The sequence below is a fragment of the Cydia amplana genome, chromosome 6, assembly GCF_948474715.1.
Source record: "Cydia amplana chromosome 6, ilCydAmpl1.1, whole genome shotgun sequence".
Classification (NCBI taxonomy): domain Eukaryota; kingdom Metazoa; phylum Arthropoda; class Insecta; order Lepidoptera; family Tortricidae; genus Cydia; species Cydia amplana.
In genome coordinates, this window is record NC_086074.1 from 3,956,218 (window position 1) to 3,982,150 (window position 25,933).

At 38.7% G+C, this 25,933-nt stretch overlaps 4 protein-coding genes across 4 annotated transcripts in view; 2 read left to right on the top strand and 2 right to left on the bottom strand.

Annotated features, from left to right (window-relative positions):
* Positions 1-266: 266 nt before the first annotated feature.
* Positions 267-11,293, bottom strand: LOC134648640 (uncharacterized). The gene is made up of 9 exons (XM_063503128.1): positions 11,148-11,293; positions 10,894-11,025; positions 10,313-10,497; positions 9,146-9,302; positions 8,271-8,621; positions 8,021-8,152; positions 3,148-3,332; positions 1,929-2,085; positions 267-1,404 (listed from the first exon to the last, which is right to left on the bottom strand). Exons 1-9 carry the CDS (start codon positions 11,224-11,226, stop codon positions 299-301), a joined length of 2,484 nt encoding a protein of 827 aa, XP_063359198.1. The 5' UTR covers positions 11,227-11,293; the 3' UTR covers positions 267-298.
* A 2,363-nt stretch (positions 11,294-13,656) lies between these two features.
* On the top strand, positions 13,657-16,069 carry LOC134649202 (thioredoxin domain-containing protein 17-like). The gene is made up of 3 exons (XM_063503921.1): positions 13,657-13,912; positions 15,665-15,746; positions 15,873-16,069. Exons 1-3 carry the CDS (start codon positions 13,768-13,770, stop codon positions 16,027-16,029), a joined length of 384 nt encoding a protein of 127 aa, XP_063359991.1. The 5' UTR covers positions 13,657-13,767; the 3' UTR covers positions 16,030-16,069.
* A 1,474-nt stretch (positions 16,070-17,543) lies between these two features.
* On the top strand, positions 17,544-19,546 carry LOC134649122 (thioredoxin domain-containing protein 17-like). Its single transcript, XM_063503838.1, has 3 exons — positions 17,544-17,686; positions 17,986-18,067; positions 19,390-19,546. Exons 1-3 carry the CDS (start codon positions 17,545-17,547, stop codon positions 19,544-19,546), a joined length of 381 nt encoding a protein of 126 aa, XP_063359908.1. The 5' UTR covers position 17,544.
* A 1,654-nt stretch (positions 19,547-21,200) lies between these two features.
* LOC134648642 (SEC14-like protein 2) overlaps positions 21,201-25,933 on the bottom strand; it is a 40,715-nt gene continuing 35,982 nt past the window's right edge. The window contains exons 9-10 of the mRNA XM_063503131.1: positions 22,930-23,078; positions 21,201-21,394 (exon numbers count right to left, since the gene is read on the bottom strand). Coding sequence (XP_063359201.1) covers positions 21,273-21,394; positions 22,930-23,078 — 271 coding nt within the window. The 3' untranslated portion in view covers positions 21,201-21,272. The remainder of the gene's footprint in view (positions 21,395-22,929; positions 23,079-25,933) is intronic.

Below are 25,933 nucleotides of genomic sequence, written 5' to 3' on the forward strand. Positions count from 1 at the left end.
GACTTATAAATTATTTTAGTTCTTATATTACGTATTTATATTACTGAAATAAATGTTTTTTTATTAAAATGTACCTACCTGTATAATCATTGTCAAATGGACCTTCAAAAAGTTATGTTAGAATCTAGTTTGAATAAAAATATTATGAATTATGTTTCCAATAATATCAAAGGAACTTTCGTCTATTTACCCAACAGCAATCCTATGATTATGTTGTGGGGCTACTGGAAATATCCCTTAAAAAGCGCTTTAAAGTTGGTTGATTAAACCCATATCATAATCTTTAATATAACTACTACTAGCTTCTGTTGTATAATCTATTTAGTTGCATCTGAAGATTTTGCGAGGTGATGGCAGGCGTGTCCGGCACCTGCGCCGGTCGCGCCTTTACCAGCGGAGTGTTCAAGAAATGCAACTGTTCTTTCATCTCCATATACATGTTTAAAGCTGTACCAGCATCTAACTTCACTGGAGTGCTCATGTCTGACACTACATTAGGCATCGATTTATAAAACACCCGTTTCCTCAAACATGGAGTTCTTTTAGGTATCTTATAAGAAGGGGATTTTGGACTTAATCTGATAACTGAACAAGGGCGACCGAGCACTGGACTCTTTGGAGGACTTTTTGGTTCACTGTTACCAACTAAAGTTTTATCTTTATCGTCTGACACTTTTGTACCGTTTCTTATGTCTCTTATCAGCTTTCTCATGTGAGATAGTGTTTTATATTGAGCTTCTATGATATTTATAAGAGCTGGAATATTATCTTTTATCATTTTAATGTTGTGCTCAGTCTGCCTTTCAACTTCACGTAGCTCCAGCTTAGATGAACTCTCAAAGTTAGTGACAGTAGCTTTATTCAGCATGTCGCATAATGACACAATCACACTTTCTTCTCTGTCAACTTTTTCACTTTCCTTTAGTCTTTCATCTTGATTATTGACTCTTTCTACCATAGTAGGGTTATCAAAGCACATGATAGTGTCATTTTCGGAATTAGAATTGTCCATAACACTGGAGTTGGTGTATTCTATATTGTTTCTGTACTCCCTGAATGGTGTTGCGATGGGTGGTGAGACCTCGACTATGTTCTCAAGAGTGTGTTGTGCGTCTAATATTGCATTTGTGATAGCCTCAGTTTCATGGATTTCCTTTTCTTTTTGTATGAAACTGGCATCGCTGCCAGATTCCCAGGAGTCATTGGATAAAGGTGTGTCAGGTTTGGGGGGTGGGGCCAGCCTCTTGTGGTTTATGAGCGTGGGAGTGATGGATTTTCTGTTTACATTAGCTTGGCATGATCTGTTTTCTTTGTTGGCAATAGTTACTCTGGGTTTTGCTGGTTTCGTTTCTACTGGTGTTTCTGGAATGTCGCATATGCCGCTGATCCGTACGTTCGTTTTAGCTGCAAAACAACAATAAAATCTTTGATTATCCTATGAAATGGTAAAACATAAATGTGTCTAACAAAGTGTAGGTAGGAGACTAAAGGTCTTGAGATAGGTATAGGGAAAGCTGCCCAATGGCTCTTCAAAGTATGATACTTTCCTAATCGGTTTTTGTTGCAACTTTTGTAGGTATGACACCACTTCTGCTTGTAAATAATGTTAGATGGGCCCATAATTGGAGAGGAGCCGACATTAGTACAACTACCCAATGAGAAGTTGGAAGATTTATCTAAATAGTGCATGTGAAGTGTTTTGTCTATGAGATCATTTTCTTGCAAACATATTAAACCTTAATCTGGCTGTTATGCTGATTATACATTATTAACCCTTTATAGGGAAAAGGGCTAAAAAAGACCACCCAATAACAACACACAACAACACCCTGCCCAACAACATCTTCCTGTATTTTTTTCTTGTACAGTTGAGGTTTGAATTGAGGTTTTTTTTCAGTCTTGCCCGTTTATAGGGTTAGACCCCTTACCTTGAATATACAGTGACTTCTTTGCTCTGTGTTCTGGTTTGGGAAACTTTGGAGTCTCGGGAGGCATGGGAGTCATCCTGGCTTTGGATACAGCTGCCGTAGAAGTCATTCTTGAGCGGGCAGGTGGCATCATTGATACACGGCCATTTGATATTGTCTGAAACAGAAATTAATTAATTAATATTTGTTTCGGTTTCAATAGTCATTGTGAACTTATATTTCCATGGATGTGGCAGAGAAGTATGTAAAAGATTATATATTGTAATTTAACCAAAAATTGGTGCTGAATAATCACAGTTTAAATTACTTTTCTTGATAGGTCTTAAAATGGTTCCAATATACTTCTGCGGGTTATTCTCACTAGTTACCACTAAGTTGTTACCAGTGGTAACTACTGGGAATTTTTTTCCCACCTTTTACCACTGGTAACTACTGGGAAAAATTATTCCCAGTAGTTACCACCAACTCGGTTTGGTGGTAACTACTGGGAATTTTTATTCCCAGTAGTTACCACCAAAATTTTGTTACAGTTAAATACTAATAAAAACAGTATAAAATAGTATAGTATAAATATAGAGTGATTTTGAATTACCGAATAAAATCACTTAAAAATAATCTAAATGGATTATTAAATGTATCCTTGCATATATTATAGTTTTTGTACTAGTACCGGTTAAACTGTTTCAATATTTTTTCGTCACTTTTAAGGCAGTTTACTAAAACACTAATCGACTTAATAATGATTTATTAAATCACTCTATATTTATTTTTTATTTTTTTATACTGTGTTAACTACTGGGAATAAAAATTCCCAGTAGTGACCACCAAACCGAGTTGGTGGTAACTACTGGGAATTATTTTTCCCAGTAGTTACCAGTGGTAAAAGGTGGGAAAAAAATTCCCAGTAGTTACCACTGGTAAGAACTTGGTGGTAACTAGTGGGAATAACCCACTTCTGCAATTTGCCTTTAAAAAAATAAAAATATAAAACATGCATCCCTTAAATTTGATCTTACTTATATATTTACACATGCACATGCCACATAAAATTATTTATAAAGCTAACAAACTTCTACTTTTTACCTAACTATGGCAACGCAAAAGGAGGGTTATACTATGTTAATCTGTAATCAGTAAATTTTTTGCCACATATGAAACTACAGGTCAAATTGGTCACAAGAACACCAAGCATCGCATGTATAAAAAAAAAGAAACATACTTTGTTCTGAACCGGAGCTACGGGTTTAGGTGGTTGGAAATTGAGAACCTTTCTGACCACATTATTGCGCAGCTTCCCATCCGCCGTGTGGTTCACCCTCTTGTCCACTTTCACGGAAGAGTTCCAGCCTTTCTTCCTTGTTGATGGCGCCGGCTGAGCCTTGCAAGGGGTGCGGCCTTTGAATGCTGGAAAACAATAAAAATTGTAAATTTTCTTTACATTGACAGTAGGCACTTGGTAATTATTATTATTATATGTGAATGCACAGGCAGCTTAAAGCTGATACATACACATCAATGTCCACTTGTGTTTTGTAGTCTACGAAAGTGTTCATCGAGATTGTTTTTAAAAGAGTTTATCGAGGGTGCACTGATCACTCAGATAAACTGTTCCACTTTCACTACGCGGTTAGATAGGGAGTGTCGTCTGGGGTAATCTGACTCTTGCCAATCTGAAATGTCTAGAAGTCCGGCAATGAGTGACTCAGGTGCCCCTCTCTATAATCCAGCAGTGTACACAGCCAAACAAATTACAGACCAGTGGCATTTGTTATGTAGAATTTCTATATTATATAAAGCCGCAACCCGACTGACTGATTGACATGATTGTTCTCCCAGAAGGAGCTCCGTGGGGTGTTTGACTTTGGTACTGTCGTATAGAGCTCGGTCTGATGACTTCCAGAAAAATCCGACTTTTGGTCTACCGCTCTCGGTCAGAAAAATGTTTGACGGCCCGGCCAAACGGTGAGACCTAGGTGGGGGGTGCTCGACCAAATGTCATAGAGGGATCCTGGCAGTTTTCGAAGCCGCCATTTTTTTTTTTAATCGGGCCGACTTTTTTTTTTAATTTTTTCAAGTTTGTCCTAGCGCGCTGAAATTTTGCTTCCGGAAATTCGGGGTCCCCTAGATTCCTAAGAACAAAAAAAAATTTGAAAAATGTTTCAATTGTGGAAAATCTGGCCACATTTATTTTGTATGGCAACTTTTAAACGGTGCCAGATAGGTGGGGGGTGCTCGACCAAATGACATAGAGGGCCTCGCGGGAAATAAAACTGCATTTAAAAAAATTCAAAATGGCCGACTTTTTATTTTATTTTTTCAAGTTGATCCGAGCGTGCCGAGATTTGGCATGCCGAAAGACAGAGGTCTCTAGATTCCTACGAAAAAAAATTTTTTTGGAAAAAGCCCAAGATGGCGGAAAAAACGGCAATTTTTATTTTGTATGGCAGCTCTTAAACGGTGCGAGATGGGTGAGGGGTGCTCGACCAAATGTCATAGAGGGCCCGAGACAAAACAAACTGCATTAAAAAAAATTCAAAATGGCCGACTTTTTTTTTAATTTTTTTCAAGTTGGTCCGAGCGCGCTGAGATTTGGCATGCGGTGAGCCTGGGGGCCTAAGATTACTATGTAAAAAAAACTTTTTTGAAAAAGTCCAAAACGGCGCGGACAGGGGCAAAAGTCAAATTTCTAAGTAGGTTAAGCGAGCCCGAAGGGCGAGCTTCAGGCTGGGAGGCCGAAGGCCGACCCCGCGGAGGGCCGTCAGGCCCGGAGCTTCACCCCGAATGTCCAAGCGTCACCCACCCCCAGTAATTTTGGGCGAGGCCGAAGGCCGAGCTGCGGGAATGACGCACAAAGCAAAATCCTATACAAAAAGTGTGTTAGCGAGCCCGAAGGGCGAGCTTCAGGCCGGGAGGCCGAAGGCCGACCCCGGCGGAGGGCCGAAGGCCCGGAGCCTTCACCCCGACTCCCAAGCGTGCAACCCCAAGTAATTTAAAGCGAGGCCGAAGGCCGAGCTGCGTGAATGCAGTGTTCCCAAGCGTTCTAACAAGTCAACTGTCTTGATAAGCGAGCCGGCGGGCCGAAGGCCCGGCGGCGAAGCGTCGAGCCTCGCGAAGGCCGAAGGCCGAGCTCCGCGTAGGGCCGAAGGCCCGAAGCGTCACACGAGAGGGGGAAGTTGGAGCTTAAACACGACACAATAGTAAAAGTGGCTTAGACAAGCGAAACGGCGGGCCGAAGGCCGAAGGCCGTAGGCCCGACGTGAGCTTGTCAAGACACTTTTACTATTGGGTCGTGTTTAAGCTCCAACTTCCCGCTTACGCTCCAAAGCAAAACCAACCCTCCCAAGTGATTTAAATAAGCGAAGCGGCGGGCCGAAGGCCCGACGCTGAGCTTCGAAACCCAGCGAATGCCGAAGGCCGAGCTCCGCGTAGGGCCGAAGGCCCGGAGCGTCCCATACGAATCTCCAAGCACGCGAGGCCGAAGGCCGAGCTGCGGGAATGAAGTGCTCGCATGCGGACCTTTTCTTTCTAGCAAAAGTACGACTTTATTTCTTTTTCCCTTTGGAAAACGAAACTACAGCACAAACAACAACACCAACAACAACACAACAACAACAATACAACAAACAACACGCACACCGCGGGGCCCTCGGGCCCCGCGCACAGGGCAAAATCTAGTTCTATATTCATAATTCATAATTCATAATTTATTTATTGCTTTTATGGGTTTTACAAGATTTTATAGTATTTACATGTTCCAGCATAAACCCCGTTGGGGCACAGCAATATACATAAAGACTTAAAAACTAATACTTATAAAACTAGCACACACTAGCAATTAACATTAGTAAGACTTATAATTAAGATACTCCTTTATATTGTAAAATGAGTTTTCAACCAAGAACTTTTTTAGTTTTTTAAAGAATGTTGAATCTTTCTCTATATGTTTTAGTTCTAACGGTATGTTGTTATATACTGTAACTGCCATATGGTAAGGACCGGAATTCACTATTTTTAGATTTGTGAAAGTGCTGGCTAATTTGTTTCTTTTCCGCAGATTTTGATTCCTTGGAAAGTTATCTCTTGTTCGCTCAAATAAATGTTTTTGTTTTTTAACTAATTTACACAATTCAAAAATGTACAGTGAAGTTAACGTTAATATTTTCATTTTTTTGAAATAAGGGAGGCAACTCTCCATGTCATTTATATTTGCTAGTATTCTTATACACTTTTTTTGTAGCAAGAACATTATATAAAGCCGCAACCCGACTGATTAATTGACACGATTGTTCTCCCAGAAGGAGGTTGGTGGGGTGATAGACTTTGACAGTTTCATATAGAGGGCGGCCTGGTGACCTCCAGAAAAATCCGACTTTTGGTCTACCGCTCTCGGTCAGAAAAATGTTTGACGGCCCGGCCAAACGGTAAGACCTAGGTGGGGGGTGCTCGACCAAATGTCATAGAGGGATCCTGGCAGTTTTTGAAGCCGCCATTTTTTTTTTAATCGGGCCAACTTTTTTTTGTTTATTTTTTCAAGTTTGTCCTAGCGCGCTGAAATTTTGCTCCCGTAAACTCGGGGTCCCCTAGATTCCTAAGAAGAAAAACAATTTTGAAAAATGTTTCAATTGCGGAAAATCTGGCCACTTTTATTTTGTATGGCAACTTTTAAACGGTGCGAGATGGGTGGGGGGTGCTCGACCAAATGTCATAGAGGGCCCCGAGACAAAACAAACTGCATTTAAAAATTTTCAAAACGGCCGACTTTTTTTTTTTTTCAAGTTGGTCCGAGCGCGCTGAGATTTGGCATGCGGCGAGCCTGGGGGCCCAAGATTACTATGTAAAAAAATTTTTTGGAAAAAGTCCAAAACGGCGCGGACAGGGGCAAAAGTCAAATTTCCAAGTAGGTTAAGCGAGCCCGAAGGGCGAGCTTAAGGCTGGGAGGCCGCAGGCCGACCCCGTGACGGGCCGTCAGGCCCGGAGCTTCACCCCGGGCGTCCAGGCGTGTCCAACCCCCAGTAATTTTGGGCGAGGCCGAAGGCCTCGCCGCGGGAATGACGAACCAAGCAAAGTCCTATACAAAAAGTGTGTTAAGCGAGCCCGAAGGGCGAGCTTCAGTCCGGGAGGCCGAAGGCCGACCTTGGCGGAGGGCCGAAGGCCCGGAGCCTTCACCCCGACTCCCAAGCGTGCAACCCCCAGTAATTTAAAGCGAGACCGAAGGCCGAGCTGCGTGAATGCAGTGCTTCCAAGCGTTCTATCAAGTCAACTGTCTTGATAAGCGAGCCGTCGGGCCGAAGGCCCGGCGGCGAAGCGTCGAGGCTCGCGAAGGCCGAAGGCCGAGCTCCGCGTAGGGCCGAAGGCCCGAAGCGTCACCCGAGAGGGGGAAGTTGGAGCTTAAACACGACCCAATAGTAAAAGTGGCTTAGACAAGCGAAACGGCGGGCCGAAGGCCGTAGGCCCGACGTGAGCTTGTCAAGACACTTTTACTATTGGATCGTGTTTAAGCTCCAACTTCCCGCTTACGCTCCAAAGCAAAACCAACCCTCCCAAGTGTTTTAATAAGCGAAGCGGCGGGCCCTTCGAAACTCAGCGAAGGCCGAGCTCCGCGAAGGCCGGAAGGCCCGGAGCGTCCCTTACGAATCCCCAAGCACGTAGACCGAAGGCCGAGCTGCGGGAATGAAGTGCTCGCATGCGGACATTTTCTTTCTATCAAAAGTACAACTTTATTTCTTTTTCCCTTTGGAAAACAAAACTACAGCACCAACAACAGCACAAACAACAGCACCAACTACACAACAACAATAACAACACGCACACCGCGGGGCCCTCGGGTCCCGCGCACAGGGCAAAATCTAGTTTTTCTATATAAAGCTATAATTTTCCATACAAATACAATAATCCGGCAGTTCCAGCATCAGTTTAGTTCTATGCTGTTGGTTGCCAGATTACCGAGCGCCTACTGTATTCACATTAAAGACCTTATTCAGGTTTTGCAAACAGTTAAAATGTAGTCTGCTCTATTATGAATGAGACTGATAATAGGGTAATATAAAATATACTATAAATAGAATCTTTCTTATGAAAGTTTTAATAGTTACCTTGTAATTCAGCTCTCATTTCAGCCATAGTTAGTGGCTTCACGGCCTTCTCAGCTGTTCGGTTAATTGCCATAGTGTTTCGAGGCTTCTTTTTACCAGTAAGCCTCAGTATTGCTTCCTTAGATAATATACCTAGAACGATAAAATTCAATATTATGATTTCTATATTAACTTAGGAAGTAATAATTGTTCAATTAGCTTCAACCAAAAGCACAATTGAAAGAATAGTAAGCGTTGTTGGTTGGTTTACCGTTTAGGGCAAGATTTGGAAGCAATTCCGCCATAGTTTTTGGCTGAAAGGATATGTTCTGCATCGCTGTGATAGCCTCAGTTTCATGGATTTCCTTTTCTTTTTGTATGAAACTGGCATCGCTGCCAGATTTCCAGGAGTCATTGGATAAAGGTGTGTCAGGTTTGGGGTTTGGGGGGGGGGCCAGCCTCTTGTGGTTTATGAGCGTGGGAGTGATGGATTTTCTGTTTACATTAGCTTGGCATGATCTGTTTTCTTTGTTGGCAATAGTTACTCTGGGTTTTGCTGGTTTCGTTTCTACTGGTGTTTCTGGAATGTCGCATATGCCGCTGATCCGTACATTCGTTTTAGCTGCAAAACAACAATAAAATCTTTGATTATCCTATGAAATGGTAAAACATAAATGTGTCTAACAAAGTGTAGGTAGGAGACTAAAGGTCTTGAGATAGGTATAGGGAAAGCTGCCCAATGGCTCTTCAAAGTATGATACTTTCCTAATCGGTTTTTGTTGCAACTTTTGTAGGTATGACACCACTTCTGCTTGTAAATAATGTTAGATGGGCCCATAATTGGAGAGGAGCCGACATTAGTACAACTACCCAATGAGAAGTTGGAAGATTTATCTAAATAGTGCATGTGAAGTGTTTTGTCTATGAGATCATTTTCTTGCAAACATATTAAACCTTAATCTGGCTGTTATGCTGATTATACATTATTAACCCTTTATAGGGCAAAGGGCTAAAAAAGACCACCCAATAACAACACACAACAACACCCTGCCCGACAACATCTTCCTGTATTTTTTTCTTGTACAGTTGAGGTTTGAAATGAGGTTTTTTTTCAGTCTTGCCCGTTTAAAGGGTTAGACCCCTTACCTTGAATATACAGTGACTTCTTTGCTCTGTGTTCTGGTTTGGGAAACTTTGGAGTCTCGGGAGGCATGGGAGTCATCCTGGTTTTGGATACAGCTGCCGTTGAAGTCATTCTCGAGCGGGCAGGTGGCATCATTGATACACGGCCATTTGATATTGTCTGAAACAGAAATTAATTAATTAATATTTGTTTCGGTTTCAATAGTCATTGTCAACTTATATTTCCATGGATGTGGCAGAGAAGTATGTAAAAGATTATATATTGTAATTTAACCAAAAATTGGTGCTGAATAATCACAGTTTAAATTACTTTTCTTGATAGGTCTTAAAATGGTTCCAATATACTTCTGCGGGTTATTCCCACTAGTTACCACCAAGTTGTTACCAGTGGTAACTACTGGGAATTTATTTCCCACCTTTTACCACTGGTAACTACTGGGAAAAATTATTCCCAGTAGTTACCACCAAAATTTTGTTACAGTTAAATACTAATAAAAACGGTATAAAATAGTATAGTATAAATATAGAGTGATTTTGAATTACCGAATAAAATCACTTAAAAATAATCTAAATGGATTATTAAATGTATCCTTGCATATATTATAGTTTTTGTACTAGTACCGGTTAAACTGTTTCAATATTTTTTCGTCACTTTTAAGGCAGTTTACTAAAACACTAATCGACTTAATAATGATTGATTAAATCACTCTATATTTATTTTTTATTTTTTTATACTGTGTTAACTACTGGGAATAAAAATTCCCACTAGTTACCACCAAACCGAGTTGGTGGTAACTACTGGGAATTATTTTTCCCAGTAGTACCCAGTGGTAAAAGGTGGGAAAAAATTCCCAGTAGTTACCACTGGTAAGAACTTGGTGGTAACTAGTGGGAATAACCCACTTCTGCAATTTGCCTTTAAAAAAATAAAAATATAAAACATGCATCCCTTAAATTTGATCTTACTTACATATTTACACATGCACATGCCACATAAAATTATTTATAAAGCTAACAAACTTCTACTTTTTACCCAACTATGGCAACGCCAAAGGAGGGTTATACTATGTTAATCTGTAATCAGTACATTTTTTGCCACAAACGAAACTACAGGTCAAATTGGTCACAAGAACACCAATCATCGCGTGCATAAAAAAAAAAGAAACATACTTTGTTCTGAACCGGAGCTACGGGTTTAGGTGGTTGGAAAATGAGAACCTTTCTGACCACATTATTGCGCAGCTTCCCATCCACCGTGTGGTTCACCCTCTTGTCCACTTTCACGGAAGAGTTCCAGCCTTTCTTCCTTGTTGATAGCGCCGGCTGAGCCTTGCAAGGGGTGCGGCCTTTGAAAGCTGGAAGACAATAAAAATTGTAAATTTTCTTCACATTGACAGTGGTAGGCAGTGTCTAGAAGTCCGGCAATGAGTGACTCAGGTGCCCCTCTCTATAATCCAGCAGTGTACACAGCCAAACAAATTACAGACCAGTGGCATTTGTTATGTAGAATTTTTCTATATAAAGCTATAATTTTCCATACAAATACAATAATCCGGCAGTTCCAGCATCAGTTTAGTTCTATGCTGTTGGTTGCCAGATTACCGAGCGCCTACTGTATTCACATTAAAGACCTTATTCAGGTTTTGCAAACAGTTAAAATGTAGTCTGCTCTATTATGAATGAGACTGATAATAGGGTAATATAAAATATACTATAAATAGAATCTTTCTTATGAAAGTTTTAATAGTTACCTTGTAATTCAGCTCTCATTTCAGCCATAGTTAGTGGCTTCACGGCCTTCTCAGCTGTTCGGTTAATTGCCATAGTGTTTCGAGGCTTCTTTTTACCAGTAAGCGTCAGTAATGCTTCCTTAGATAATATACCTAGAACGATAAAATTCAATATTATGATTGATGTCTATATTAACTTAGGAAGTAATAATTGTTCAATTAGCTTCAACCAAAAGCACAATTGAAAGAATAGTAAGCGTTGTTGGTTGGTTTACCGTTTAGGGCAAGATTTGGAAGCAATTCCGCCATAGTTTTTGGCTGAAAGGATATGTTCTGCATCGCTGTCTGCTCCATCTTCATTCATCAAAACCAATTTAAGTCACAACACACTCACAACAAGAACGGAATAAATATAAAATAACAATCCACAAAGTTTTGTTTAGTTTAGCGTCAGATAAAATAAGAGCACAACATTCAAAATTTCAAATATGTAACTGTCTCATATATGGTAACTGTCTGAACTGTGAAACTGTCATGTCATCGGCGTCATGAATGTGGCTGCCGCTGTCGAGCATAGACCTAGTTTTATTTAGATGAGCTAATACGCGTGAGCCCACAATGCGACACAATTAAAAACACGTTTTAACATTCCTGACAACATACCAAAAGCGACCTACGTAATTTGGTCGGGTTATTTGTTACCCAACATTAAACCATACTATTATTCGCTAGGTGCACGACTGGTGCTGCCGTCATTTTGGCGGACTTTCTACGTTAAATCTTATGGAGTAAAATTAGTTCAAGCGGCTGCCGCTAGTACTAATGGCGGACATTCCATAAGATTACCTGTGTTTGTGACGATCAGCGCCACTTCCCCCTCCACCGACTTCGCACCTAGCCAATAAATAAACGGTCGGAAATAAAAAATAAGTGAGACTTTGACAAGGATAAACAATAATAGCGCTTTTTCTGCCACTCACATTGAAAGTTCCATAAGTGCATCTCGTTCGGTCATCTGGCCCCTCCTCCATTTCATCTCTATATTATTGTACCGCACCAAGGTCGCAGTGCAATGCGGTGCGGTAGTGTGTTAAGGCTATAATATAGCGGCATTACTTTCTTTCGCCGTTGTGAAGAAAGTGATACAACACCAATGTTTGAATAAACACGGTCATGCGACCTGCAGCAGATGCATCTGTTTTTATAAAATTATATAAAGTGTGTCAAAGGACTGTCTTATTTCAAACATAGACAGAGGGAGTCATACTATCTTTGTCTAACACTAGTACTAGCACCCAAAAGAAAAGGATGAGTATAGTTTTTTTTTTCCTATTTACTGACAAATTGGGTTGACCATCTATACCTAAATAATTATTAAAAAATTAAAGTTTGAGAAATTTACTTATAATAAAAACGAGTTTCTCGGCAGATTTAGCAATGGCTTCGACAGGAAAAAATGTTATTGACAATTGACATGTGTCATAATGTCATTTTCCTGCCGTCATCAACTCATCAGTCAACCAGTGTTGCCAGATCGTACCTTTTAGTACGGTTTTGCGTACTATTTTGGATTCTTGCGTACCTTTTTTGTACGCAGCGTACATCGTACTAAATTCGTACCTTTTGAAGTACGATAGTTTAAAAAAAAATTCGGTATGTTGGTTAATTCGGGGCAAAATTTCTAATTTGAAAATAATGGCCAACATAAAAAAGTACCATGTACATGTAGGTACTATAAGGAAATTAAAATTATGGACAATATATGTCCAAACAATGTACTTACGTAATTACAAATAGCAGTTGCAGTCGGCAGTTGTGTCTTAACAAAACTCTGATAGTCAAAATTCGGTCGGCCATAATTTTTCATGTATATCAATTTAACTTTGTTTATGTTAAAATGTATTTACTGAGAGAAATACTTAAAACAAATGAGTTGTATTGTGTACTTTAAAATACTTAGTTCTTTTTTTAATTTTTTTTTTTTTTTTTTTTTTTATTCAGGTAATTACAACACAATATCTAATCTTAATTACAAAAGTATCGGTAAACCAGTAAGGTTTGTCTCGATACTCCATCCGCGGTAGATTTTATACAACAATAGAATATCTTTTAACTTAAGAAACTACTTACATTCATAATTCAACATTGCAAATTGCAATCGCAAAATGATAGCAAAATGTAGGCAAACGCTGATGCTGTTTTATAATATAACCTTTTTGAATATGAGGGCCTACCGCGAAAACCGAAATAAGCAAATTGCGGGGTTCTTTCTTTTTTACTCCAATGAAGGCGTAATTAGAGTGACAGACAAAGATGCCCGCAATTTGCGAACTTTGATTTTCGCGGTTATAGCCCTGAGGGTCAACCGCGAACCACTTTTGACTTGTGGCCTCTCTGTCTCACTTATGAATTCGTACGTAAGTGTGACAGGGAGGCAGGCAACACGTCGAAGGTGGTTTGCGGTAGGCCCTCTGGACTATTCAAGTTATTTTTTTTTCAAACAGGGCTATAACCGCGAAAATAGATGTTCACAAATTGCAGGCATCTGTCTCTGTCACTCTAATTACGCCTTCATTGGAGTAAAAGAGAAAGATCCCCGCATTTTGCGAATTTAGGAATTCGCGGTAGACCCCCAGATTCTTCAGAAATATTATTTCTGTAAGAAATTTATCCTAAAAAAAATCCGTACTTTTTTTACCCAAATCGTACCTTTTTTGACGTACCTACGTACAAAAGCTGGGAGCGCTCTGGCAACACTGCAGTCAACAGTCATCTCTCATCTGTCATCCGATCCGGTGTAATATTCCGCTTATCATCACTAAAATCACTTACAAGCTTGTTTGTTAGCTCATATTTGTGGGCGGTGTAACACCTTACCAAAACAAAAATCCGAAGATGGTGACCCGCGTAGAAATCAAAGGGATCGATGCGTTCTCCAAGTTCACCGAAGACATCGATAGTTCGGGGCCGCCTGTGTTCTTCTTTTTCAGTGGATCTAAGTTGCCTAATGGAACTAGCTGGTGTCCAGATTGTGTTGAGGGTAAGTCTGTAAACTTATTGAATTCTTACGGATAACGATAATTTTATCTGCAATTTCCAAAGTAATTTGTTTTGATAAGTTTACATGTTCCTAATGTTCCCAACATGTTACTGTATAAACATACGTGTAACATAAAACGGTTACAACGATGTAGGTTTAATATAAAATTAAAAAAGTTCGATATGTGTACTTGTCATTTTTTTTCTTTTTGTCAACATGTCCAGGAGAAAGAAGCCTAAAATTGATTTTCATTATTTAAATACCTTTGATGAATACTCCAATTTTCTTGATACCCTGAAAAGCAAAAGTCGTCGTGTTTATTTCTTTTTCTTATCTAGTAAAAAAGAAAATGGTAGAGGCTGGTGTATTTATTGTCAAATGGGTTTGTTTAGTTTTCCTAATTTCTTATATAATTTAATCTAAAGTTAAAATGATATATCTCTTAAATCAGGATTACAAGGTGATAGTGCTGCCTAGTGCCTACCTTTAATAAACTTTCCTAAACTAGATTATGGTTTTTACCACTAGTTCTTACTTTTTCCTTTGTTGTTTTCTTACAAGTACAATTTAACACTTTCGCAACCAGGCAAAATTTTAAACAATACCCCAGAAACCAACAGTACTCGCTAGTCGGGCAACAACGTGCAACTCAATGCCGCACTCCGCGAATCCGCTAGTTGGGCAAGCGGCGGACGCTCAGGGCTGTGCCAAGTAACTTTCGTATAAGTACGTGGATAAAATTAAATCTGCTGTCTCATCTGTTTAGGCTCCCCGTTTTATCAATTATCACAATGCAGTAAGAAAGCAGAAATCACAGTTGTCCAAAAAACAAGCCGAGTCGTCAAAATGAAAATTAACACAACACAACAACGTCCGAAGCACATCACAAACCATTATGGAATGGCTCCAATAGCAATTTTACACCGAGACCGGGTTGAAAAAAACCCGGGTCGCAAACTTCAAATAGATAAGGGATGGTAAACAACATCTCCAGGGTTAAGTGTATGATCACAGTAACTACATTCTTTTGTCAAAGAAGTTGCGACTTTATTCTATGTGTACGAACGTACTAATTATCGTAACTATTCAAAGCTACTTGTTACGTTTTGCTTCCACGCAGTTGCAGTGCAGTGCTGTTTTATGATGACTGACCTATTGTCTTTTTCTGAGAACTGCCGCTTAGAAGTTAGAATGTTGTTAGGTATTTAGTTGAATTTCTTGGTTTATTTTTCTCCGAATTTTGTTTCACAAAAATCATCCTATGAGTACTCATGAAATAGATGTATACCTATACTTACTAAATATTCGTAAACACAAATTAGGTTGTACTTGTACGATTTACGAAAATTCTAACTCCTATTGATACATACCCGTGTATATGCAATTTCACGTAACCAACTAATAAGAATTTTTATTTTGTAATCGCATTAGGTAAAGTAAATAAAAATACAAAGTGAAGTAATAAAATATAATAATCAACTGTACCAACTTTTCGACCACATAATAATCAGAAGACTTACAATTTTTTCTGTTAGTGGCAGTGGCAGCCCTGAGGTAGTGAAGATGCAATGCTTGCCCGCCTGTCGGGCACTTCGGCGTCGCGTGTAGGTTTATAGCTCTTGCCCGAGTAGCGTGTATGCCGGCATCTGAGTAAAGTTTACGAGTGCCCGAGAGTCGGGTACGCGGTGTCGAATGTGTTAAATTAATTAATGAATTGTAAGATTTAGAATAAACTGTATTTTTTTGTTGCAGCTGAACCTATAGTGCAAGCTTACCTCAATGAACTACAGAAAAGCATTATTTTCGCATATGTGGATGTTGGAGACAGAGACTAGTAAGAAAACCATAAACTTTTCCAAATAAGTCTGAAGGAATTAACATGACATCCTATGTTATTAAGTAGTCATACTTTAAAAATGGCAGCTTGCTTCTGTTATAGTGTTTTTTTATTTATTTTCAGCTGGAAAGACAAAATGTGCCCATTCAGGACCGACGCCCGCACCAAACTCATGGTCATTCCGACACTGCTCCGATGGAAAGGTGTACAGAGGCTTGAGGGCAGCCAGTGCAACAAGCGCGAACTGCTGCAGATGATGTTCGAAGAGGATGAAGAGTAAAGTGCATTAATATGTTATATAGGGTAAATTATCCCATGAAAGGCAGCACTGATGTATTAACCTTTTAGACGCCGTGTCAAACACCTAAGTCAGTCGAATGCCACATCACCAAAGTGTCGAAACTGAAATTGAACTTTATGCATGTGCACGTAGGTCTATGATGCTCTGTGGTATGTGACCGATTAATACGTCTTTGGTGTTGGACCTGCGGTGCTGATATATCCGTCATTGGCGTCCAAAAGGTTAAAATAAAGTTGGAAGTGCTGACAATAGGGTAGCTTACCCTATGTTGAAAAGGTTCTTAACTCAAAATACACTAAACTGTCAATCTTCTCATTTTACTAAGGTTCTAAGAGAGTTGATGTTAAGTTGTATTTTGAGGTATGAACTTTGTTTTCCAGATAAGTGAAATTGGCATGCTTTTATAATCTTTTATGTAAATATATGTAATTATTAAGATGTTAGTGTCTCATTCCTGCTCATTAGTATTTAATTTTCATTGTTTTTGAATTAAAAGTTTTGTTTTAATTTGTCTGACATTAAAAATAGTGAGATGCTGTGCAGGGATCAGAGATAACATGCACCTACACAGCTGGACAAAGGTGTCCCCTTAGGACTCCCTCAACGACCAATTGTGTGCTGTCCATTAGATCACTGGTCAGTTTCACTTTCAGCCCTTCCCACATCTCTTTTTACGCCACATAGTACCTACTTAGTCGTTTCAATATTGACGTATATATCTATGGACTGGCCTTACGGGCACTAAAAATGGTACTAGTTCAGCGGTGTTACTCGCGAATTCCAGCCAATCTTGCAGTCTAACGCAACTAGTTGCGACCAATAGCGCGCGTGATGCGAACTCATCAACCAATCGCGTTGTAGCGGTGTCGTTGTCACACCGCTGTACTGGCCCCTGTCATGCCTCATTATTATTGCCCGTAAAGCCAGTCCCTAGATATATATGTCAATGGTTTCAGCCATAAAGATTAAGTAAAGCGTGAGGATAATATTGTAGGTACTTTATGTAGTCGAACAAATACACAAATGGATTTAGATAAATCAAACGAATATTTGTACCTATCTGCATATAAGTACACTTGTAGTGTGATTACAATAGGTCATTAATGTCATTATCATTATGTTGAATGAGTTTAATTTATATGAACACTTTAGTACTCTTTAGAAACGCTTATTTATTAACTTTTTAAAGTTACAGAATTCCATTCAGACATCAGTGTTATAGCATCAAGTCTAATCATTAATACAAACCTTATCACATTTTCATTAAAGTTTAATTTCACGATTACAAATATAGGTACAAGAAACTTTCTCTACACAATCATTAAGACAGCGTCTTAGCTAAAAAATCTGCCATTCAGAGTTTAATCATATTGCTATTTAAGTCTAATTTCGCGTTACGGAAAATGCAAGAAATTATCTTCAGTCTAGATAAGTTTTAGATAACTTTAGATAAATTACTCTGCAATTGTACACTTGTACAGTCGGTTGTGCAAAATGGTAGCCAAGGTGTCTATAAAAGGTTTTGAGGACTTCGTAAAGTATATAGATAATATAGACCCTCGAGGGCCGCCGGTGTATTTCTACTTTGATTCTAAGCTGCCTGATGGTACGAGCTGGTGTCCTGATTGCGTTGTCGGTAAGTTTTTTTATTATATCAATAGGTACAGCTGTATACATTTTTTCTTCGAATGCTTCGATACCTCTACTTAAGTATTCACTGCCAGGAACACGTATGTGATTGATTACCAAAGATGATTTAGAAACTTTGGATTTCCCCATTGTGGCCGAGTAAAAAAAACCTGTACCTATAAGTGACAAGCAAATAAGAAGGTAGACTTGAAACGCTATTTGTACAAACCTGTACGTAAACTATCAAATACGGCTTGAGAATTGAGACACCTACAACAATACTAAGACGTGCATGTTTTTTTATAGCGGAGCCAATAGTGCGGGCCTTTCTGCGCGAAGTTAAAAAGGAGCTGATTTTTGTGCATGTAGACTGCGGCGAAAGAGAATTGTAAGTTTTTTTTAACAATTATAGGTAAACCGCTTCTCGGTAATGTCATGTTAGGGTCTGTTCGGAAAGAGAAGAGTCGTGGAATGTATGGGGCCCAATACATTCCACGACTCTTCTCTTTCCGCACAGACTCTAAATACTAGGATCCCCAATCTGCTTCGTAAAGTATACGTAAATAGTTGTGGGCAAAGAGATCGAAAGAGACGTATGTTATTCTTGCGTTAGTCACGCTCCGTGATTGTTAAGCCATTTAGGGTTCTAGCTAAATTGGACATTCCATACCGTAAGAAATGGAACAACCAATTTAGCTAGGACCCTAAATGGCGTAACAATACCGTGTGGTGACTGTACTTACCTATATCTCTGCTCTCGATCTAATCAAGCGAAAGAGATTCTGGTTGGATTTCAAGGTACCACCGTCCACACAGCTAACTGACATTTTGTAAACCTTATTGCAAAGCCCTAAGGTACAAATTGGCATCAATAGTAGAGAATGAAACTGCACATTATGGCGCCTATATACATGCATGACTCACGTTAAACCGGGCCGGGTTCGGGCCGGAGCTTCCAGCGGTTCGTTTTCTATGGAAAGTATCACGTGATCACCTGTCATCTGTCATAGAAAAGTAAGCGCCGCGTCGAAAAAATTGTGTATTTATCTACCTACAATGTAGATTAGTCATGTAAGCCTGACCTGTAATTTATATTATTAATAAAATATGAGTATGAGTATGAAAGATCCGGCCCGGTCAACGTGACAACGTGAGTCATCCTATACCCTGGAATACTTTTCCAAATAGGGATTTATCTCTACAGTTCGAGTTCAAAAGTACCTATCTGTCAGCTAAAACTACGATGATTTTAGTGCCCCAATTGTAGTTGTCTAACATTGTTGAAGTGAAAACTACTTTAGCGGCGCTGTGCACTTTTTGAGGTGGGGAAAAAATGTTAAACTCGAGACAGCGTAAGACGATCACGTGACCGTAGGATTTAGATGGCCACTCATTTAGATGGCATTTAATGCATTTAAATTAATAAAGAAAAACTCAATGACGTTACATGTAATGTCATTGAGTTTTTCTTTATTGATTTAAATGCCGTCTAGTGAGTTTCGCTCTAACTGGTATTAATATAACTCGAGTACTAACAGTGATGTGCTTAGGGGTTTCAAGTAATTAACGCTAACGCTAGATGGCGTTAACTTTAATTATACATAGTGCATTTTGCACTAGTCATTGAGTTTTCACTTCTGCCGGCACTCCCCGAGTGCAACCCGTTGTTTTTTTTAAACTTCGCTTGTTTTCGTAACACATATTTTACAGCTACAGGGATCCTCAGTGCGTGTTCAGGACAGACCCACGGTCGAAGATCCGTCGCATTCCAACGCTGTTGAAGTGGCAGGCAGACAGACTGGAGGAAACCGAGCTGAATGACCCCGAGAATTTACGGAAGTTATTTGGAGTACTTATAACTTCTTAATTTTTCATAAAATGAACAAGCAGCTTCATAGGAAGTATTATACTGCAATGTTTTGCCGCCAGAGTGCAGCACTAGCGCCTTTAGTAAACCATAGAGTAACTTATACATACTATGCCTTAAACTGTTTTTGACAAGTTTTCACAGACAATAAATTAATATGACATTGATACATCAAGGCGGTTTGTTTACAAAGGGCCTACCGGGAAACGCGAAATCGAAACTCAACTAACTTTATCGTTCGAATATGCAAGAGTGATAGAGAGGTTAGATAACAAAATGTAGACTCTCTCGTTTGCGGTAGACCCTTAGACCCTAGATTGTGAGTTGTGACTGATTGTGGGAGTGGCGCCCCCTACGCAGAGTTTCGCGTAATATTCCCTATTGGGCCAGTGCGTTTGTGTTATCAGTCACTTTATCAATTTTATCATTAGAGTCCGTTATTTAAGTAAGGTGTCGGACCAAGTTAACTATGCAGGGCATTTGCAATAGGTACCTAAATACATTTTGATTGCAATTACCTACCCCTCGAGTCCCAAATGAAAATAAAAAAATTCAAGGACGTTTTTTGGATGACTCATTTAGACTCAAATATAACTGGCAATTTATTCAACTCTGATCGACACTATTAATTAAATAAAAAACTTGTAAAAAATATCTCAATAAAAGTCAGATCTATAAAAGTATTTTGTTTAATTTAACCATGTATAAAAATGTCAACCATGAATACCCTTAAATATTACTTTATATTATAATAATGTCGTTTATTTCTTTAGTTAGGTATAGGTACACACAGCTGCAAGAGTGCATACCCACATTATGAATGGAATTGATGCATAACGTGCGTATGCAATTTTTCAGCTTTTACATTCGATTGCAAACATATTAGCATACTTTTTTCTCGCTAACCATTCAAAATACAGAACATATAATAATATATGGTCGACGCCCATGTCTCTACGCAAAACAACTTCATAATATTAACATTTGTCTGTAACAGAAAGCAACAGAGCGAACTAACAATGTATCGCAATTTAAATGTGGTGATTCGACTTAGTGTACTCACAAAAAAAAAACAATTACTGTACTTAGTTATTTATCTGTGCCAATAATTGGATAATTTACCCTAATTGGAGCAGTAGTGCACGCTGCACGTATCCAATTTATCACAGAAACTTTATGTAGCTACGTAGCAAAATAAACAATCAAACAAAAAACTCAATAATAGTCAAAATAAAATCATAGTCTATCTATCATAAGAAATGTGAACATTAGAGATCAATTTTTGCAGTACAAAAGTCATTTAGGCATGATTGCACGGGTTCATTTCGTTCATTTTAAACAATTGAGCGAATTTAATTTAACAAAGCAAATTTAGGCGGTTTTTAAAGGCTATACTCACATTGCAACAAATTGCATGCGATTTAAATAATTGCCGCCTAAGTAAAGTCTGTTTTTTTATTCGGTAGACTAAAATGACATTTCATAATATGAACATAAAATAACATTTCATAATATGAAATGTCATTTTAGTCTACCGAATAAAAAAAATGACTTTAGGTGCTACGAATTCAATCGATCAATCAAATGCCGCAATGTAACGTAAATCGCATGCAATGGTGACGTGATTGACCTGCCATCCTGCCATGAAATGAATGCAAAATCTATTTATCAGTTAAAAAGTATCACAATGCAATTATCCTACAGTCTATTTTGTCTATGGTTCAGGTTATTTATCGTCGTCGGGCTCGACGTTCATGTTGAGATCTCGCTCGGGCACGGACACGATGACGTGATAAAATACCTTCTTGCTTCTTAGGAAGGAGCTCTTGTTGTCGAATATCACTGAATCTGTAACATAAAATAATCAACGAATATAAGTTTCAGAGGATTTCGAATCAATGCTTAATTCTTCTCGTGTCGTTTTAAATGTCACATTTGACGCCTTGAAACTTGAAAGCTTGAATGGTCAATAATTCAAAAAGGTCCTTTGTCACCACCAGTCACCAGTCGATAAAGCAATAAGAAGATTTGGTGTTTATATTTTGATATTTTTGAGACTCCACTGAGCAGTGTTGGCCGAAAGTTAATGCGAATTGAAAATGTTGGCCATTAACCATTATAAATTGAACCTTAAACCGTATCGGACGATTATAGTTTACGATTCAATTTATAATGGTTAATGGCCAGCATTTTCAATTTGCATTAACTTTCAGCCAACACTGCCACTGAGACTGATCTGCAGACCAACTGCCTGTTCACAATAGCGGGACCATTGTGGGCGACAATGGAGTCTACGGTGCAGGGATCGGAACCGGTTTTTAGCGAAAACTTCGAAATAACCATATTTTTCAAATTATTTTATACTCGAAATGTAGGACTCAGTTGTGTGTTTAGGTAACGACTTCGTATTATTCGATTGTCCAATTAGAAATGAAATAACGAAAAAATACCGTTTTCGTTCCCATACGAAAAATACCGGTATCCGATCCCTGCTACAGTGTAGACTTTATGTAGGTACCTAACACAGACAAGACATCCTCTAGACTGAGCATAGTAACGCTACCCCCTCTGCCACTTATACGGTAGTTTTACTCCATCTTCGAGTCAATCCCGTGCCATGATTGGTCCGTGTCTTTGAACGGACCAATCACGGCACGGGATTCGCTCACCTCGTCCCCCCGCACCCCCGTATTTTTGGCAGCATCGGTTTCATGAAAGAATTGCTCTAAAGTCCGTCTAGAGGATTCCTAGTCTATGGTACCTAGGTACCCATAGCTGGTCAACCAAATCTTGTCAGTAAACAGGAACCAAAAAAACTATACTCATCCTTTTCTTTTGGGTGCTAGTACTAGTGTAAGACAAAGATAGTATGAATCTCTCTGTCTATGTTTGAAATGGAACAGTCCTTTGATACACTATACATATACAGGGTGCTTCCTGTAACAGGAGCAATAAATTAAACTAAAGGCTGTACTCCTCAAACTGACCAACATTTGTTCAGCAACTTTTAAAAATTATGAATCCTTTAGACTTCCTCTTTTTCATACAAAATAAATATTGCCTTCAATGTACGCTGACATCAGTGTGTTTGACATTGCTTGTCACGCTTTAAACATAAGAAAATTTGCAATACATTGCGTCTTAGAATAAACTTTAAAGTGTAATAAAAATCAAAACATGAGTTATTTTCAAAAGTTGCTGAACAAATGTTGGTCAGTTTAAGGAGTACAGCCTTTAGTTTAATTTATTGCTCCTGTTACAGGAAGCACCCTGTATAGGCAAGGTCATCAAGAGTAGCAGGCGTCAGTGGTCGACAGGCACAAACTGCCAGTTCACCTTACATTGCTCTTCTCCTTTGGTCTTTTAAGATGAAGTATACTTACAAGTTGCAGGCCCAGTGATAGGCATAATGCCGACATCCACTGGCCCCTCGGCAATCTTCTTGGGACCGTAGACAACACTCTCGGCACCTTCCTCGTCTTTCCGCTTGATCACAAACTTGATCTCGTGGTGATCCACACCTGCTTCCCACCTGGAAAAAAAAAATAAAAAAAAATGATTTATTCGTTAACTTAATTTAAATTACAATATTTGATCCGGTGCCTCTTTTTAAGTATTTTAAATACTTGTGTTAAGAGAACACCGCTCTTCCACAAATTGTAGCTTAAAGTAGACGTTATACAGTGTGTAAATCCAATACGGGCGAATATTTAAACTGTTGTTAGCATAGGATCTAAAAAGTATATTGAGATAGATTTGACTTAGAAATGCAATGAAAATTTTAACCATACAAAATAATTCGGCCCGCAATGTAATACACCACACAAGTTACGGAATACGAGCTTTTTAAAGTAACTGTCAACGCTTGTTGGCAGTTACAATAAAAAGCTCTTATCTCGTAATGTCATGCCATATTATGTTTCTTAATGTTTGCAGTACATTGCTGCTCGGTACATGTGAAAAATAAATAATTACGGGGTCATAATTAAGTGTAACTTAAAAAAACTTCTTAATTCATGATTAGACGGGTAAATTCTATATCTGATTTAATTTATTGCCCGTATTGGACTTACACACTGTATAATAAACAGGTGGTTTACAGTAATTTTAATTTTAAACATTTGAAAACAATTGGAAAAGCATGTTAAAATCATAGAATTAGAATAGACAAGAACAACTGTCAATCTTCAAAAGTGCGACCAAAAATGAAATGCAAGTGTGTGCGTAAATTGTCTATGTGAGATCAAAAATAGTGATGTCATGTTACAACATATTAATAATCTGTCGGTGTTTGGTTGCTTTATCGACAACTTTTTCAAATGTGTTATTTTAAACGTATTATCCAGCGTATTTCGCTAGCGGTGCAAAGAGGAAACGCCAGCAGCGTACTAGGTATATTTAGCCGGGTACCTATGGCCTAATAGCATATAATTATATACCTACCCTTAATTTTTATATTTACCTAGTTATAAGTTTGTAAATTTGTTTGTTTGTTTGTAAATTACCGTTTTTAGGGTTCCGTACCTCAAAAGGAAAAAACGGAACCCTAATAGGATCACTCATGCGTCTTAAAGTCACTTGTTTTAAGTCACTCGCGCGACATGTTTCGGAGAGCCTAGGTCTCCTTTCTCAAGCACTAACAGTGCGAGCAGCGTTCACGACGGCCGTGTATCGCGTACTGCGGCACGCTGCGTCGCACGCTGCGCGCGCTGTTGTTAGTGCTTGAGAAAGGAGACCTAGGCTCTCCGAAACATGTCGCGCGAGTGACTTAAAACAAGTGAGTCTAAACCGTAAAATTATTCAATGTTAGCATGTCTCACAACAGTTTAAATTCGACTCATGCGTCTGTCTATCTGTCTGTCCGTCCGTCTATCACAGCCTATTTTCTCCGAAACTACTGGACCAATTAAGTTGAAATTTGCACACATATGTAAGTTTATGACCCAAAGATGGACGTGTAACGTAAACAAATGAATTTTAAATATGGAGGCCATTTTTGGGAGGTAAATGAGAAAATTAAAAAATAAAGTTTTTTCAAACTATATCGTGTTACATATCAGATGAAAGAGCTCATTGTAAGAATCTCAAAATATATTTTTTATAATTTTAGATTAAATAGTTTCGCAGTTATTCAAGAAAATAGGCAAATAATGACCATCCCCCCCCCCCCCTTATCTTCGAAACTACAGGGTCTAAAATTTTGAAAAAAATACACAAAATAGTTCTTTACCTATAGATGACAGGAAAACCTATCAGAAATGTGGTCAAGCGTGAGTCGGACTTAATGTACGGAACCCTTGAAACGCGAGTCCGACTCGCACTTGGCCGGTTTTTTTTTCAAACGTTAAAATTTACGACATTATGACGTATAAATAACACTTGAACTCCGTGTGCTATCAAAATCGTTACAGACTTATCTTAGTCTAACTCTTACTGTGTTGGAAAGTGAAGTTACTGCTAAACATATGCACCTTCAAAAAGGTATTACAATCGTTATTATTTGAAGTCGGTTATAAAGGTTAATATCTTAATGATGTCTTGTGAAGAAATTATTACATAGCTATTAATATACCGACAAGTTAGCGATACTGTCATCTGATGAACATTTTGTCAAGCCCTAGCGTAAAGTAACAGTTTATGTTTTTACACAAAATATCTTAAATTATTGAGTAATATGATAAAATATTAGCACACGAAGGAAGAAAAACTTATAATTAACTGTATAAACCGGCTTCTTACACTTTTTATGCTGTTAATTTGACAAAATATCGTCAAAAAAATTTCGCTCGGAATATAATAATTCCTCTGAAATGAGTATTTGCTAGGTTTATTTGGCCCCGTGACACTGAAATCCGGTACACTACAAGACACTATCTTCATTGTATTACTTAATCAAATAGTTTTCTTCCGAATTTGTGTATATTTTTCAAATTGAAAATTACGGTGATACGCTCTTGGCCGTCCGCGGCCGTTGTCAAACTCCAAAATGGTCACGTTTTCTCATTTGTAGTCTGACTCTTTCGCACTCATGCGATGTTCATATACGCGAGGGCTTCCTTTTCGCACACTTCAGCTGTCTGTCAAGCGCGAGCGACAATTACAAGTCTGTGGTTAAAATTTAGAATGACAGTCAAGGCAAGATCTTTATAGAAAACAATTATTAAACCCATATGAGAACATGCGATTGACTGATAAACGCTAACAGGCTTCCAACCACGATAACTCAGTTCCATTTTAATTAGTTTCAAAGGATTCATTTCTATTTCGGCACGTTCACGAATGCCCAATATTTCTTTCATTTATTCTGCCGAAAAAAGTAAGTTAGGTAAACAACGTTTAACTTACGTTGTGTACCTAACTTACTTATTGTTGTGTACCTTACACATC

Excerpts from the sequence above, each read along its gene's own strand:
- LOC134648640 (XM_063503128.1), bottom strand. The coding sequence starts at position 11,226 with ATGGAGCAGACAGCGATGCAGAACATATCCTTTCAGCCAAAAACTATG. Across the intron at positions 8,622-9,145 it reads GAAGTCACTGTATATTCAAG|CTAAAACGAATGTACGGATC; the intron begins GTAAGGGGTCTA and ends GTTGTTTTGCAG. Across the intron at positions 2,086-3,147 it reads TAGCTCCGGTTCAGAACAAA|ACAATATCAAATGGCCGTGT; the intron begins GTATGTTTCTTT and ends TTTCTGTTTCAG.
- LOC134649202 (XM_063503921.1), top strand. The coding sequence starts at position 13,768 with ATGGTGACCCGCGTAGAAATCAAAGGGATCGATGCGTTCTCCAAGTTC. Across the intron at positions 13,913-15,664 it reads GTGTCCAGATTGTGTTGAGG|CTGAACCTATAGTGCAAGCT; the intron begins GTAAGTCTGTAA and ends TTTTTGTTGCAG. Across the intron at positions 15,747-15,872 it reads GATGTTGGAGACAGAGACTA|CTGGAAAGACAAAATGTGCC; the intron begins GTAAGAAAACCA and ends ATTTATTTTCAG.
- LOC134649122 (XM_063503838.1), top strand. The coding sequence starts at position 17,545 with ATGGTAGCCAAGGTGTCTATAAAAGGTTTTGAGGACTTCGTAAAGTAT. Across the intron at positions 17,687-17,985 it reads GTGTCCTGATTGCGTTGTCG|CGGAGCCAATAGTGCGGGCC; the intron begins GTAAGTTTTTTT and ends GTTTTTTTATAG. Across the intron at positions 18,068-19,389 it reads GACTGCGGCGAAAGAGAATT|CTACAGGGATCCTCAGTGCG; the intron begins GTAAGTTTTTTT and ends CATATTTTACAG.